We start from the raw sequence: 13,890 nt of genomic DNA on the forward strand, positions 1-13,890 counted from the left end.
ACTTCAGCTCCTTCCACTGAGTATTCGTACTCGGTGAGAACGAATACTCCCGATGGCTCGGACTTAGATTCTTCTCGCATAGCAGACTTCTAACACGTCTACAAACGTCATATAAAAGTCTAAAGCAAAGGAAAAAGTGAAATAGAATGATATCACCCCATACAATTCCTTGTTCCTACCTCTATTGTTCATTGTGAAACTCAAATGTCTACCCTGAGAGCAATTTGGTGTGGCGCATGTTATTCTTTGGAATGATAACCCAGCATAAGTTTTTCGGCATTTTATAATGTTTCGAGCTAGCCAGGAGTCAAACCTAGAATCTTCTGATCCGTAGTCAGACGCGTTATCCATTGCGCCACTAGCCCGCCTGTTAAAGTACAGACCTTCATTAAAGTACGTCCAATAAGAAAGGACGCTTGCTTTAAAATTCTCATTCCAAGCCCATTTTTCTCATTGTGAAAGTCAAATGGCAGACCATAGCTAGGTATGAATATGGCGCATTCAATCTTGTTGGGGAAATTAGCTTTTCTGTTAGAACAAAAGAAAAGCTAATTTCTTTCATGGCTTTTGTACTTCAACTCCTTCCACTGAGTATTCGTACTCGGTGAGAACGAATGCTCCTGATGGCACGGACTTAGATTCTTCTCGCTTAGCAGACTTCTAACACGTCTACAAACGTCATATAAAAGTCTAAAGCAAAGGAAAAAGTGAAATAGAATGATATCACCCCATACAATTCCTTGTTCCTACCTCTATTGTTCATTGTGAAACTCAAATGTCTACCCTGAGAGCAATTTGGTGGCTTTTGTACTTCAACTCCTTCCACTGAGTATTCGTACTCGGTGAGAACGAATGCTCCTGATGGCATGGACTTAGATTCTTCTCGCTTAGCAGACTTCTAACACGTCTACAAACGTCATATAAAAGTCTAAAGCAAAGGAAAAAGTGAAATAGAATGATATCACCCCATACAATTCCTTGTTCCTACCTCTATTGTTCATTGTGAAACTCAAATGTCTACCCTGAGAGCAATTTGGTGTGGCGCATGTTATTCTTTGGAATAATAACCCGGCATAAGTTTTTCGGCATTTTATAATTTTTCGAGCTAGCCAGGAGTCGAACCTAGAATCTTCTGATCCGTACTCCGACGCGTTATCCATTGCGCCACTAGCCCACCTGTTAAAGTACAGACCTTTGTTAAAATACTTCCAATAAGAAAGGACGCTTGTTTTAAAATTCTCATTCCAAGCCCATTTTTCTCATTGTGAAAGTCAAATGGCTGACCATAGCTAGGTGTGAATATGGCGCATTCAATCTTGTTGGGGAAATGAGCTTTTCTTTTAGAACAAAAGAAAAGCTAATTTCTTTCGTGGCTTTTGTGGCTTTTGCACTTCAGCTCCTTCCACTGAGTATTCGTACTCGGTGAGAACGAAAACTCCCGATGGCTCGGACTTAGATTCTTCTCGCATAACAGACTTCTAACACGTCTACAAACGTCATATAAAAGTCTAAAGCAAAGGAAAAAGTGAAATAGAATGATATCACCCCATACAATTCCTTGTTCCTACCTCTATTGTTCATTGTGAAACTCAAATGTCTACCCTGAGAGCAATTTGGTGTGGCGCATGTTATTCTTTGGAATAATAACCCAGCATAAGTTTTTCGGCATTTTATAATGTTTCGAGCTAGCCAGGAGTCAAACCTAGAATCTTCTGATCCGTAGTCAGACGCTTTATCCATTGCACCACTATCCCACCTGTTTAAGTACAGACCTTCATTAAAGTATGTCCAATAAGAAAGGACGCTTGTTTTAAAATTCTCATTCCAAGCCCATTTTTCTCATTGTGAAAGTCAAATGGCAGACCATAGCTAGGTATGAATATGGCGCATTCAATCTTGTTGGGGAAATTAGCTTTTCTGTTAGAACAAAAGAAAAGCTAATTTCTTTCATGGCTTTTGTACTTCAACTCCTTCCACTGAGTATTCGTACTCGGTGAGAACGAATGCTCCTGATGGCACGGACTTAGATTCTTCTCGCTTAGCAGACTTCTAACACGTCTACAAACGTCATATAAAAGTCTAAAGCAAAGGAAAAAGTGAAATAGAATGATATCACCCCATACAATTCCTTGTTCCTACCTCTATTGTTCATTGTGAAACTCAAATGTCTACCCTGAGAGCAATTTGGTGGCTTTTGTACTTCAACTCCTTCCACTGAGTATTCGTACTCGGTGAGAACGAATGCTCCTGATGGCATGGACTTAGATTCTTCTCGCTTAGCAGACTTCTAACACGTCTACAAACGTCATATAAAAGTCTTAAGCAAAGGAAAAAGTGAAATAGAATGATATCACCCCATACAATTCCTTGTTCCTACCTCTATTGTTCATTGTGAAACTCAAATGTCTACCCTGAGAGCAATTTGGTGTGGCGCATGTTATTCTTTGGAATAATAACCCGGCATAAGTTTTTCGGCATTTTATAATTTTTCGAGCTAGCCAGGAGTCGAACCTAGAATCTTCTGATCCGTACTCAGACGCGTTATCCATTGCGCCACTAGCCCACCTGTTAAAGTACAGACCTTTGTTAAAATACTTCCAATAAGAAAGGACGCTTGTTTTAAAATTCTCATTCCAAGCCCATTTTTCTCATTGTGAAAGTCAAATGGCTGACCATAGCTAGGTGTGAATATGGCGCATTCAATCTTGTTGGGGAAATGAGCTTTTCTTTTAGAACAAAAGAAAAGCTAATTTCTTTCGTGGCTTTTGTGGCTTTTGCACTTCAGCTCCTTCCACTGAGTATTCGTACTCGGTGAGAACGAATACTCCCGATGGCTCGGACTTAGATTCTTCTCGCATAACAGACTTCTAACACGTCTACAAACGTCATATAAAAGTCTAAAGCAAAGGAAAAAGTGAAATAGAATGATATCACCCCATACAATTCCTTGTTCCTACCTCTATTGTTCATTGTGAAACTCAAATGTCTACCCTGAGAGCAATTTGGTGTGGCGCATGTTATTCTTTGGAATAATAACCCAGCATAAGTTTTTCGGCATTTTATAATGTTTCGAGCTAGCCAGGAGTCGAACCTAGAATCTACTGATCCGTAGTCAGACTCGTTATCCATTGCGCCACTAGCCCACCTGTTTAAGTACAGACCTTCGTTAAAATACTTCCAATAAGAAAGGACGCTTGTTTTAAAATTCTCATTCCAAGCCCATTTTTCTCATTGTAAAAGTCAAATGGCTGACCATAGCTAGGTATGAATATGGCGCATTCAATATTGCTGGGGAAATTAGCTTTTCTTTTAGAACAAAAGAAATGCTAATTTCTTTCATGGCTTTTGTACTTCAGCTCCTTCCACTGAGTATTCGTACTTGGTGAGAACGAATACTCCCGATGGCTCGGACTTAGATTCTTCACGCTTAGCAGACTTCTAACCCGTCTACAAACGTCATATAAAAGTCTTAAGCAAAGGAAAAAGTGAAATAGAATGATATCAACCCATAAAATTCCTTGTTCCTACCTCTATTGTTCATTGTGAAACTGAAATGTCTACCCTGAGAGCAATTTGGTGTGGTGCATGTTATTCTTTGGAATAATTATCCAGTATAAGTTTTTAGGCATTTTAAAATCTTTCAAGCTAACCTTGAGTCGAACCTGGAATCTTCTGATCCGTAGTCAGACGCGTTATCCATTGCGCCACTAACCCAACTGTTTAAGTCTAGACCTTCATTAAAATACGTCCAATAAGAAAGGACGCTTGTTTTAAAATTCTCATTCCAAGCCCATTTTTCTCATTGTGAAAGTCAAATGGCTGACCATAGCTAGGTGTGAATATGGCGCATTAAATCTTGTTGGGGAAATGAGCTTTTCTTTTAGAATAAAAGAAAAGCTAATTTCTTTCGTGGCTTTTGTGGCTTCTGCACTTCAGCTCCTTCCACTGAGTATTAGTACTCGGTGAGAACGAATACTCCCGATGGCTCGGACTTAGATTCATCTCGCTTAGCAGACTTCTAACCCGTCTACAAACGTCATATAAAAGTCTTAAGCAAAGGAAAAAGTGAAATAGAATGATATCAACCCATAAAATTCCTTGTTCTTACCTCTATTGTTCATTGTGAAACTCAAATGTCTACCCTGAGAGCAATTTGGTGTGGTGCATGTTATTCTTTGGAATAATTACCCAGTATAAGTTTTTAGGCATTTTAAAATCTTTCAAGCTAGCCTGGAGTCGAACCTGGAAACTTCTGATCCGTAGTCAGACGCGTTATCCATTGCGCCACTAACCCAACTGTTTCAACACAGACCTTCATTAAAATTTGTCCAATAAGAACGGACGCTTGCATTAAAATTCTCATTCCAAGCCCATTTTTCTCATTGTGAAAGTCAAATGGCAGACCATAGCTAGGTATGAATATGGCGCATTCAATCTTGTTGGGGAAATTAGCTTTTCTTTTAGAACAAAAGAAAAGCTAATTTCTTTCGTGGCTTTTGTACTTCAGCTCCTTCCACTGAGTATTCGGACTCGGTGAGAACGAATACTCCCGATGGCACTGACTTAGATTCTTCTCGCTTAGCAGACTTCTAACACGTCTACAAACGTCACATAAAAGTCTGAAGCAAAGGAAAAAGTGAAATAGAATGATATCACCCCATACAATTCCTTGTTCCTACCTCTATTGTTCATTGTGAAACTCAAATGTCTACCCTGAGAGCAATTTGGTGTGGTGAATGTTATTCTTTGGAATAATTACCCAGCATACATTTTTTGGCATTTTAAAATCTTTCAAGCTAGCCAGGAGTCGAACCTGGAATCTACTGATCCGTAGTGAGACGCGTTATCCATTGCGCCACTAGCCCAACTGTTACAACACAGAGCTTCATTAAAATTCGTCCAATAAGAAAGGACGCTTGCTTTAGAATTCTCATTCCAAGCCCATTTTTCTCATTGTAAAAGTCAAATGGCTGACCATAGCTAGGTATGAATATGGCGCAGTCAATATTGTTGGGGAAATTAGCTTTTCTTTTAGAACAAAAGAAATGCTAATTTCTTTCATGGCTTTTGTACTTCAGCTCCTTCCACTGAGTATTCGTACTCGGTGAGAACGAATACTCCCGATGGCTCGGACTTAGATTCTTCACGCTTAGCAGACTTCTAACCCGTCTACAAACGTCATATAAAAGTCTTAAGCAAAGGAAAAAGTGAAATAGAATGATATCAACCCATAAAATTCCTTGTTCCTACCTCTATTGTTCATTGTGAAACTGAAATGTCTACCCTGAGAGCAATTTGGTGTGGTGCATGTTATTCTTTGGAATGATTACCCAGTATAAGTTTTTAGGCATTTTAAAATCTTTCAAGCTAACCTTGAGTCGAACCAGGAATCTTCTGAGCCGTAGTCAGACCCATTATCCATTGCGCCACTAACCCAACAATTACTACACAGACCTTCATTAAACTTCGTCCAATAAGAAAGGACGCTTGCTTTACAATTCTCTTTCCAAGCCCATTTTTCTCATTGTGAAAGTCAAATGGCTGACCATAGCTAGGTATGAATATGGCGCATTCAATCTTGTTGGGGAAATTAGCTTTTCTTTTAGAACAAAAGAAAAGCTAATTTCTTTCATGGCTTTTGTACTTCAACTCCTTCCACTGAGTATTCGTACTCGGTGAGAACGAATGCTCCTGATGGCACGGACTTAGATTCTTCTCGCTTAGCAGACTTCTAACACGTCTACAAACGTCATATAAAAGTCTAAAGCAAAGGAAAAAGTGAAATAGAATGATATCACCCCATACAATTCCTTGTTCCTACCTCTATTGTTCATTGTGAAACTCAAATGTCTACCCTGAGAGCCATTTGGTGTGGCGCATGTTATTCTTTGGAATAATAACCCAGCATAAGTTTATCGGCATTTTATAATGTTTCGAGCTAGCCAGGAGTCGAACCTGGAATCTTCTGATCCGTAGTCAGACGCGTTATCCATTGCGCCACTAGCCCACCTGTTTAAGTACAGACCTTCATTAAAATACTTCCAATAAGAAAGGACGTTTGTTTTAAAATTCTCATTCCAAGCCCATTTTTCTCATTGTGAAAGTCAAATGGCTGACCATAGCTAGGTGTGAATATGGCGCATTCAATCTTGTTGGGGAAATGAGCTTTTCTTTTAGAACAAAAGAAAAGCTAATTTCTTTCGTGGCTTTTGTGGCTTCTGCACTTCAGCTCCTTCCACTGAGTATTCGTACTCGGTGAGAACGAATACTTCCGATGGCTCGGACTTAGATTCTTCTCGCATAGCAGACTTCTAACACGTCTACAAACGTCATATAAAAGTCTAAAGCAAAGGAAAAAGTGAAATAGAATGATATCACCCCATACAATTCCTTGTTCCTACCTCTATTGTTCATTGTGAAACTCAAATGGCTACCCTGAGAGCAATTTGATGTGGTGCATGTTATTCTTTGGAATGATTACCCAGTATAAGTTTTTAGGCATTTTAAAATCTTTCAAGCTAACCTTGAGTCGAACCAGGAATCTTCTGAGCCGTAGTCAGACCCATTATCCATTGCGCCACTAACCCAACAATTACTACACAGACCTTCATTAAACTTCGTCCAATAAGAAAGGACGCTTGCTTTACAATTCTCTTTCCAAGCCCATTTTTCTCATTGTGAAAGTCAAATGGCTGACCATAGCTAGGTATGAATATGGCGCATTCAATCTTGTTGGGGAAATTAGCTTTTCTTTTAGAACAAAAGAAAAGCTAATTTCTTTCATGGCTTTTGTACTTCAACTCCTTCCACTGAGTATTCGTACTCGGTGAGAACGAATGCTCCTGATGGCACGGACTTAGATTCTTCTCGCTTAGCAGACTTCTAACACGTCTACAAACGTCATATAAAAGTCTAAAGCAAAGGAAAAAGTGAAATAGAATGATATCACCCCATACAATTCCTTGTTCCTACCTCTATTGTTCATTGTGAAACTCAAATGTCTACCCTGAGAGCCATTTGGTGTGGCGCATGTTATTCTTTGGAATAATAACCCAGCATAAGTTTATCGGCATTTTATAATGTTTCGAGCTTGCCAGGAGTCGAACCTAGAATCTTCTGATCCGTAGTCAGACGCGTTATCCATTGCGCCACTAGCCCACCTGTTTAAGTACAGACCTTCGTTAAAATACTTCCAATAAGAAAGGACGTTTGTTTTAAAATTCTCATTCCAAGCCCATTTTTCTCATTGTGAAAGTCAAATGGCTGACCATAGCTAGGAGTGAATATGGCGCATTCAATCTTGTTGGGGAAATGAGCTTTTCTTTTAGAACAAAAGAAAAGCTAATTTCTTTCGTGGCTTTTGTGGCTTCTGCACTTCAGCTCCTTCCACTGAGTATTCGTACTCGGTGAGAACGAATACTTCCGATGGCTCGGACTTAAGGCTGGTTTATGCTCGGTTACGTAAGCGTAAGCGCAAGCGCAAGAGGCCCTTGCGCGCCCTTGCGCCCCCCTTGCGCGACTTCTCACTTCTTGCGTGCGTCGGGCGATTTTTCTAGACTTGCGTCATTTTCTACGTAAGCTGTTACGCGAGCCGCGCAGCCTGCAAGGCTGTGATTGGTCTGCTGGTCTGGTTACTACTTCCTGTCTGGAGTATCACATTTCCTGTTTTCATACCGCCATTTTTAAAAGCCAGAAGGCAAGGACGATTTTCCATTTCCGACATCAAGATGAATCGACAGCAAGAGCTCTTGAGCGAGGCAGTGCGTCAATACGAGCACTTGTACAACCCATCGCTGGATGGCTACAAAGACACACAGATGTGCTCGAATTCGTGGGATGAGATAGCATCCAACATGGGCATGCCGGTCGGAGTGTGTGTCAACAAGTGGAAAAGCATACGGGACAAATATGTCCGAGAGAAGAAGGCGATGCAAAGCAGAAGTGGCGATGCTGGGGGAAAGGGGGTTTCTCCCTGGTTTATATCGCTGTCGTGGTTGGGGGTGCACATAAAACACCGGGCGACCTGCTCAAACTACGACAAGGTAAGTATGAAGGTCTTGTTGTTTTGACAGCCGTGCTAGTATGCTAGCAGTGTAATCAGGGTGGGATAGTTCAGTTGGGAGTATGCTTTCAACATATTGCAAATTATTGAAAGCAAACGTTAGTCAGGTCATAGACTCTAAATTCATGGACACAGAGCAACTGTCTGTTCTCAAAGTGCCCACAGTGTTAATGGTATGAATGTAGTATTTGTACTATGTAGCTATGTCCTTTTACCATTGTATACCAACTAATACTTTTATTATCATGAGCATCCCTATTATCTATTATCATGAACAGCCCTCAACTGCCAGCAATGCGTCATCGCCATCCACCTCGTCACCTGCAAACTTCCAGCCATCCATCTCATCACAGGCAGCCTCCCTCCAGCCATCCATCTCATCACAGGCAGCCTCCCTCCAGCCATCCATCTCATCACAGGCAGCCTCCCTCCAGCCATCCATCTCATCACAGGCAGCCTCCCTCCAGCCATCCATCTCATCACAGGCAGCCTCCCTCCAGCCATCCATCTCATCACAGGCAGCCTCCCTCCAGCCATCCATCTCATCACAGGCAGCCTCCCTCCAGCCATCCATCTCATCACAGGCAGCCTCCCTCCAGCCATCCACCTCGTCCTCATCGGAAGCCTCCCTTGAGCCATCCTCGCCAGAGGCCTTCTTTGAGGCAACAGCTCTTCCCCGGCCCAATTTGCCAGCATTCAGCCCATCCACCCCTTCAGCCTCCATGATGTCACCATCTCCTCCTTCCCACACAGGAAGGAAGAGGAAAAGAAGGGGGCAGCTGGATGACTTCATGAGTGAAAGGGTGGCAGATTTGGAGGAGCGGAGGCAGACTGTGCTGTCACTTGAGAGCATGGTTGCCCCTGATGAGTATGCAAGATTTGGCCAGGTTGTGGGGGACCTGGCGAGGACTGCATTACAGGAGAGTAGGCACCCTTTAATGATGAGGATTTTGCAATGTTTGATTTCGGCACAGGGCGTTGAAAACTTAAGAGAATGCCCCTAAGCACTATGTAAATATTTTTTTTATTCATAATTGGTTTGTGTTTTGTTCTGCACTCTTTTTTTGTTCTCTTCTATTGTTTGGATTTTGCATGTCTATTTTATTATTTATAGTTATTGTGAATTTTGTACAGCACTGTTCTTATACTTTTGTTCTCTTGTTTGGATTTTGCTCATTGTATTTTTATTATTCATAATTTGTACTAACTGTTCTTCTTCGTCTCACACCCACAGCAGCTCTAAAGCCGTTATACATTCTTTGCCTTTGCCGTACCTTGTTTGTATGGAAAGCAAAGACATGTTACAGCAAACAGCCTTTTGAAAGAGGATTTATTAACACTTCTAGGTAAGGTCATCTGGGGGCGAAGTGTGCCACGTGACAGTCTTTGACTCTAATGGCAGGAGACGTGGTTCAGTTTTAACAATATATATTTTATTTAATTAATCCAATGGAATAAGCACACAATAAACTATTAAAGCGGAGGCTGATGTGAATGGGGTGACTAGTGTCGGAGATTAATCGAGATTTAAAACACTTAAACTAATTTAAGAGAGAGTGTAAAAGAATTCGAGGGGTCCGGAACAAGAATTGAAAAAGACTTTATCGTGAAGAAAAACAACAACGACAACAGCCTGAGTGGGTCTGCAGAGTCACTCTCGAACATAGACTCCGGCTCCTCTTTATGCACATACCCACATACAATAATTTCTTTGTTACAATGGAGGTTCCCTTTGTTCCAATGGGGTTTCCGTCCAGTCAATTTGTCTCAGCATGTTATCAACCACGCCCTGGTCTGAGGTCAGCATGGATTGACCTCGTTAGCCAAGATGACCCAAGGCTGACAGGCTGAGGTCAACATGACTTGACCCCGCAGTTCCTAGGACATTTCTGTTTACCACCATCTGCTCTGAACCCAGACTCTGCAAGCATCTTGTGGTTTCCACCATTAAAAATATTAAGCCTATTAATAATCATGGTTTACCATAGAATATACTCACTAATTTCTACCATATTAAGCCTATTAATAATCATGGTTTACCATAGAATATACTCACTAATTTCTACCATATTAAGCCTATTAATAATCATGGTTTACCATAGAATATACTCACTAATTTCTACCACACTAGCGAAGGGAAGGGTCCAAATAATATAAATCACCCGGGTAAGTGATAATCACACACACAAACACAAATCCCAGGGAAGCACAGCACACAGGAAGAAAAGGGACACCGCCACCACCACAGACCTCTGCAAAGTAAAACAGACAAGAATCAAACACAATGAAACAAAACTAATGCGAAACTAAAACAAACCCAACAGCAAATAGGCTTTTGAAAGAGTATGGAATTATTATATCAGCAGAACGGATCAACACTTCTAGGTCATCTGGGGGCCAAGTGTGCCACGTGTCACTATGTCATTCTGCCATGACACCGCTCCTGGTCCCATAAAGAACTCTGCCAATGCAGCTCGCACACCTGCAGCAGCTCTGGTGGCACGGCTCCTAGTCATCTGTGATGGATGGACTGCTTGGAGATTGGAATCACCACCCACCACTCTGCGCCACTCACCAGGCTGTTGGGAGCCTCCTGCGGGTGCATCAATGAAATTGGGAGGAATGTAGCGGCTGACAGGGTCGTTAGCCTCATCTGTGTCGACCAGGTAGTTGTGAAGGACAACGCATGCCTTCACCACATCCACAGCCTTCTCTGGATGGAACTCAATTGACCTCCCGAGAATCCTCCACCGTGCAGCCAGGATTCCAAACGCATTTTCTATGACCCTCCTGGCTCTGGAGAGTCTGTAGTTAAAAATGCGCTGCTCTCCGCTTAAATGCCCTGATAATACAACAAAGATACAGTGTTACTGAATAGAACATAACGAAACATCGTGCACCACAATCACAGACGCTTTGCCAAATATGTATGCAACGTGCTATGGAATTCATTATTATGATTTGCGACATACCTGGATATGGACGCTGGATGTTGTTATGCAAGGGGAAAGCAGCATCAGCGACAATAAAGTGTGGGGCTTTGGTCGTGGTCCCGGGAAGGAAAGCTGATGGAGGCAGGTTCAAGTTGTGCTTGAACAGCATTTTTCCAAAACTGCTCTCTTTGAAAACGCCGCCGTCGCTTTCCCGTCCATAGGCTCCGATGTCCACCATTGTAAAGCGATATCTGGCATCGCAAATTGCCATCAGCACGAAGGAGTGATTACCTTTATAGTTAAAATAATCACTCCCGGCATGAGGTGGTGCCTTGAGATTCACGTGTTTGCCGTCGAGGCTCCCAACGCAGTTCGGGAAGTTCCATAGTTTCCAAAAATCCGCTGCTATTGATGCCCACTGGTTGGTCGAAGGAACGGGCAGGTAGTCTGGCTGCAGCGCTTTCCACAAAGCCTGGCAGACCTCGGATAGAATGAGGCACACTGTGCTGGATCCCAGTTTATAGCTGTCAGCTACAGCCTGTTGTGTTCCACCCGAGGCTAAAATTCGTATCGCCACAGCCAGTCTCTGGGCGACATCGATTGGAGCGCTGTGTGTGCCCTGATGTTGTATGTGCGGCTGCACACGACGAAGCAGCTCATCGAATCGGCCAGCCGACATACGAAAGTACTTAAAATGGTGCTCTTCATCGATAGCCCTCATAGGTTGGACAAGAATACGATATTCACCCGTCATTGGTCTTGGTTGATTTAGTGGCCGTACAGACCACCTCCGCCTCCGTCTTCTCTTCTGCTGGTGCCTCAGGATAAGAAGCTGCTCCTCAATGAGTAGCACCTCCAACGCCCTCAACTGTCCTTGTGATAGGATTGACCGCTCTGCCATAGTTCACTGAATGTGTAGAACATGACTGGGAGGCGGTTTATATACAGCCGACGAGGACGCCCACACACAAATACACCATATAGGCTTCACTTTGATAGAATGGAACCCGGCAGGCTCATATACAAAAGCATTAACGTGAGGTGAAGAACTTTGCTGGCAACACATTATGTCGTTTTAAAATGTAGAGAGATATGCACATTTATACAACCCCAATGATCAACAACTTCATCACCCCTGTTCCTCTGTCTGTTGCCATCATTCACTGTGTATGGGGAGAACACGATCTGGCACATAAACAAACCAACGACTCCCACAAACAAAGACGTCATTCTCGAGGTCGTCTTCAACGAAAAACTTTACTCCACATATTACTCCACCTACTGTTCTGGCGGTGAATTGCTTGGCAACACGCGCAACAAGCGCAACCTAAAAGGGAGCATGAATTGCTTTGAGTAAATTTTACGCAACAACGTAACACCAACGCTGAAGCATGTAGCCGCCTTAAGATTCTTCTCGCATAGCAGACTTCTAACACGTCTACAAACGTCATATAAAAGTCTAAAGCAAAGGAAAAAGTGAAATAGAATGATATCACCCCATACAATTCCTTGTTCCTACCTCTATTGTTCATTGTGAAACTCAAATGGCTACCCTGAGAGCAATTTGGTGTGGCGCATGTTATTCTTTGGAATAATAACCCAGCATAAGTTTTTCCGCATTTTATATTGTTTCGAGCTAGCCAGGAGTCGAACCTGGAAACTTCTGATCCGTAGACAGACGCGTTATCCATTGCCCCACTAACCCAACTGTATAAGTATAGACCTTCATTAAAATACGTCCAATAAGAAAGGACGCTTGTTTTAAAATTCTCATTCCAAGCCCATTTTTCTCATTGTGAAAGTCAAATGGCTGACCATAGCTAGGTGTGAATATGGCGCATTCAATCTTGTTGGGGAAATGAGCTTTTCTTTTAGAATAAAAGAAAAGCTAATTTCTTTCGTGGCTTTTGTGGCTTCTGCACTTCAGCTCCTTCCACTGAGTATTAGTACTCGGTGAGAACGAATACTCCCGATGGCTCGGACTTAGATTCATCTCGCTTAGCAGACTTCTAACCCGTCTACAAACGTCATATAAAAGTCTTAAGCAAAGGAAAAAGTGAAATAGAATGATATCAACCCATAAAATTCCTTGTTCTTACCTCTATTGTTCATTGTGAAACTCAAATGTCTACCCTGAGAGCAATTTGGTGTGGTGCATGTTATTCTTTGGAATAATTACCCAGTATAAGTTTTTAGGCATTTTAAAATCTTTCAAGCTAGCCTGGAGTCGAACCTGGAAACTTCTGATCCGTAGTCAGACACGTTATCCATTGCGCCACTAACCCAACTGTTTCAACACAGACCTTCATTAAAATTTGTCCAATAAGAACGGACGCTTGCATTAAAATTCTCATTCCAAGCCCATTTTTCTCATTGTGAAAGTCAAATGGCAGACCATAGCTAGGTATGAATATGGCGCATTCAATCTTGTTGGGGAAATTAGCTTTTCTTTTAGAACAAAAGAAAAGCTAATTTCTTTCGTGGCTTTTGTACTTCAGCTCCTTCCACTGAGTATTCGGACTCGGTGAGAACGAATACTCCCGATGGCACTGACTTAGATTCTTCTCGCTTAGCAGACTTCTAACACGTCTACAAACGTCACATAAAAGTCTGAAGCAAAGGAAAAAGTGAAATAGAATGATAGCACCCCATACAATTCCTTGTTCCTACCTCTCTTGTTCATTGTGAAACTCAAATGTCTACCCTGAGAGCAATTTGGTGTGGTGCATGTTATTCTTTGGAATAATTACCCAGCATACATTTTTAGGCATTTTAAAGTCTTTCAAGCTAGCCAGGAGTCGAACCTGGAATCTACTGATCCGTAGTCAGACGCGTTATCCATTGCGCCACTAGCCCAACTGTTACAATACAGACCTTCATTAAAATTCGTACAAT

At 42.1% G+C, this 13,890-nt stretch overlaps 2 protein-coding genes and 5 non-coding genes across 9 annotated transcripts; 1 reads left to right on the forward strand and 6 right to left on the reverse strand.

Annotated features, from left to right (window-relative positions):
- Positions 1–292: 292 nt before the first annotated feature.
- Positions 293–365, reverse strand: trnar-acg (transfer RNA arginine (anticodon ACG)). The gene has a single exon. It is a non-coding gene; the product is annotated as a tRNA-Arg (tRNA).
- Positions 366–2,490: 2,125 nt separating this feature from the next.
- On the reverse strand, positions 2,491–2,563 carry trnar-acg (transfer RNA arginine (anticodon ACG)). The gene has a single exon. It is a non-coding gene; the product is annotated as a tRNA-Arg (tRNA).
- Positions 2,564–5,934: 3,371 nt separating this feature from the next.
- Positions 5,935–6,007, reverse strand: trnar-acg (transfer RNA arginine (anticodon ACG)). Its single transcript has one exon. It is a non-coding gene; the product is annotated as a tRNA-Arg (tRNA).
- A 1,078-nt stretch (positions 6,008–7,085) lies between these two features.
- On the reverse strand, positions 7,086–7,158 carry trnar-acg (transfer RNA arginine (anticodon ACG)). The gene has a single exon. It is a non-coding gene; the product is annotated as a tRNA-Arg (tRNA).
- Positions 7,159–7,530: 372 nt separating this feature from the next.
- On the forward strand, positions 7,531–10,091 carry LOC130383241 (LIM domain-binding protein 3-like). Its single transcript, XM_056591346.1, has 2 exons — positions 7,531–8,042; positions 8,341–10,091. The coding sequence occupies exons 1-2, from the start codon at positions 7,728–7,730 to the stop codon at positions 9,064–9,066; spliced, it is 1,041 nt and encodes a 346-aa protein (XP_056447321.1). The 5' UTR covers positions 7,531–7,727; the 3' UTR covers positions 9,067–10,091.
- LOC130383240 (putative nuclease HARBI1) lies at positions 8,744–12,260 on the reverse strand. 3 transcript variants are annotated; one of them, XM_056591345.1, is made up of 3 exons: positions 11,035–12,260; positions 10,638–10,904; positions 8,744–10,314 (listed from the first exon to the last, which is right to left on the reverse strand). In XM_056591345.1, the coding sequence occupies exons 1-3, from the start codon at positions 11,894–11,896 to the stop codon at positions 10,190–10,192; spliced, it is 1,254 nt and encodes a 417-aa protein (XP_056447320.1). In that variant the 5' UTR covers positions 11,897–12,260; the 3' UTR covers positions 8,744–10,189. The 3 variants fall into 3 exon arrangements, with proteins under 3 accessions (XP_056447320.1, XP_056447318.1, XP_056447319.1); XM_056591343.1 differs by having other exon boundaries at positions 10,545–10,904; XM_056591344.1 differs by having other exon boundaries at positions 8,744–10,904.
- Positions 12,261–13,778: 1,518 nt separating this feature from the next.
- On the reverse strand, positions 13,779–13,851 carry trnar-acg (transfer RNA arginine (anticodon ACG)). Its single transcript has one exon. It is a non-coding gene; the product is annotated as a tRNA-Arg (tRNA).
- Between the last annotated feature and the right edge of the window lie 39 nt (positions 13,852–13,890).

This window comes from Gadus chalcogrammus, chromosome 5 (genome assembly GCF_026213295.1).
Source record: "Gadus chalcogrammus isolate NIFS_2021 chromosome 5, NIFS_Gcha_1.0, whole genome shotgun sequence".
Lineage (NCBI taxonomy): Eukaryota > Metazoa > Chordata > Actinopteri > Gadiformes > Gadidae > Gadus > Gadus chalcogrammus.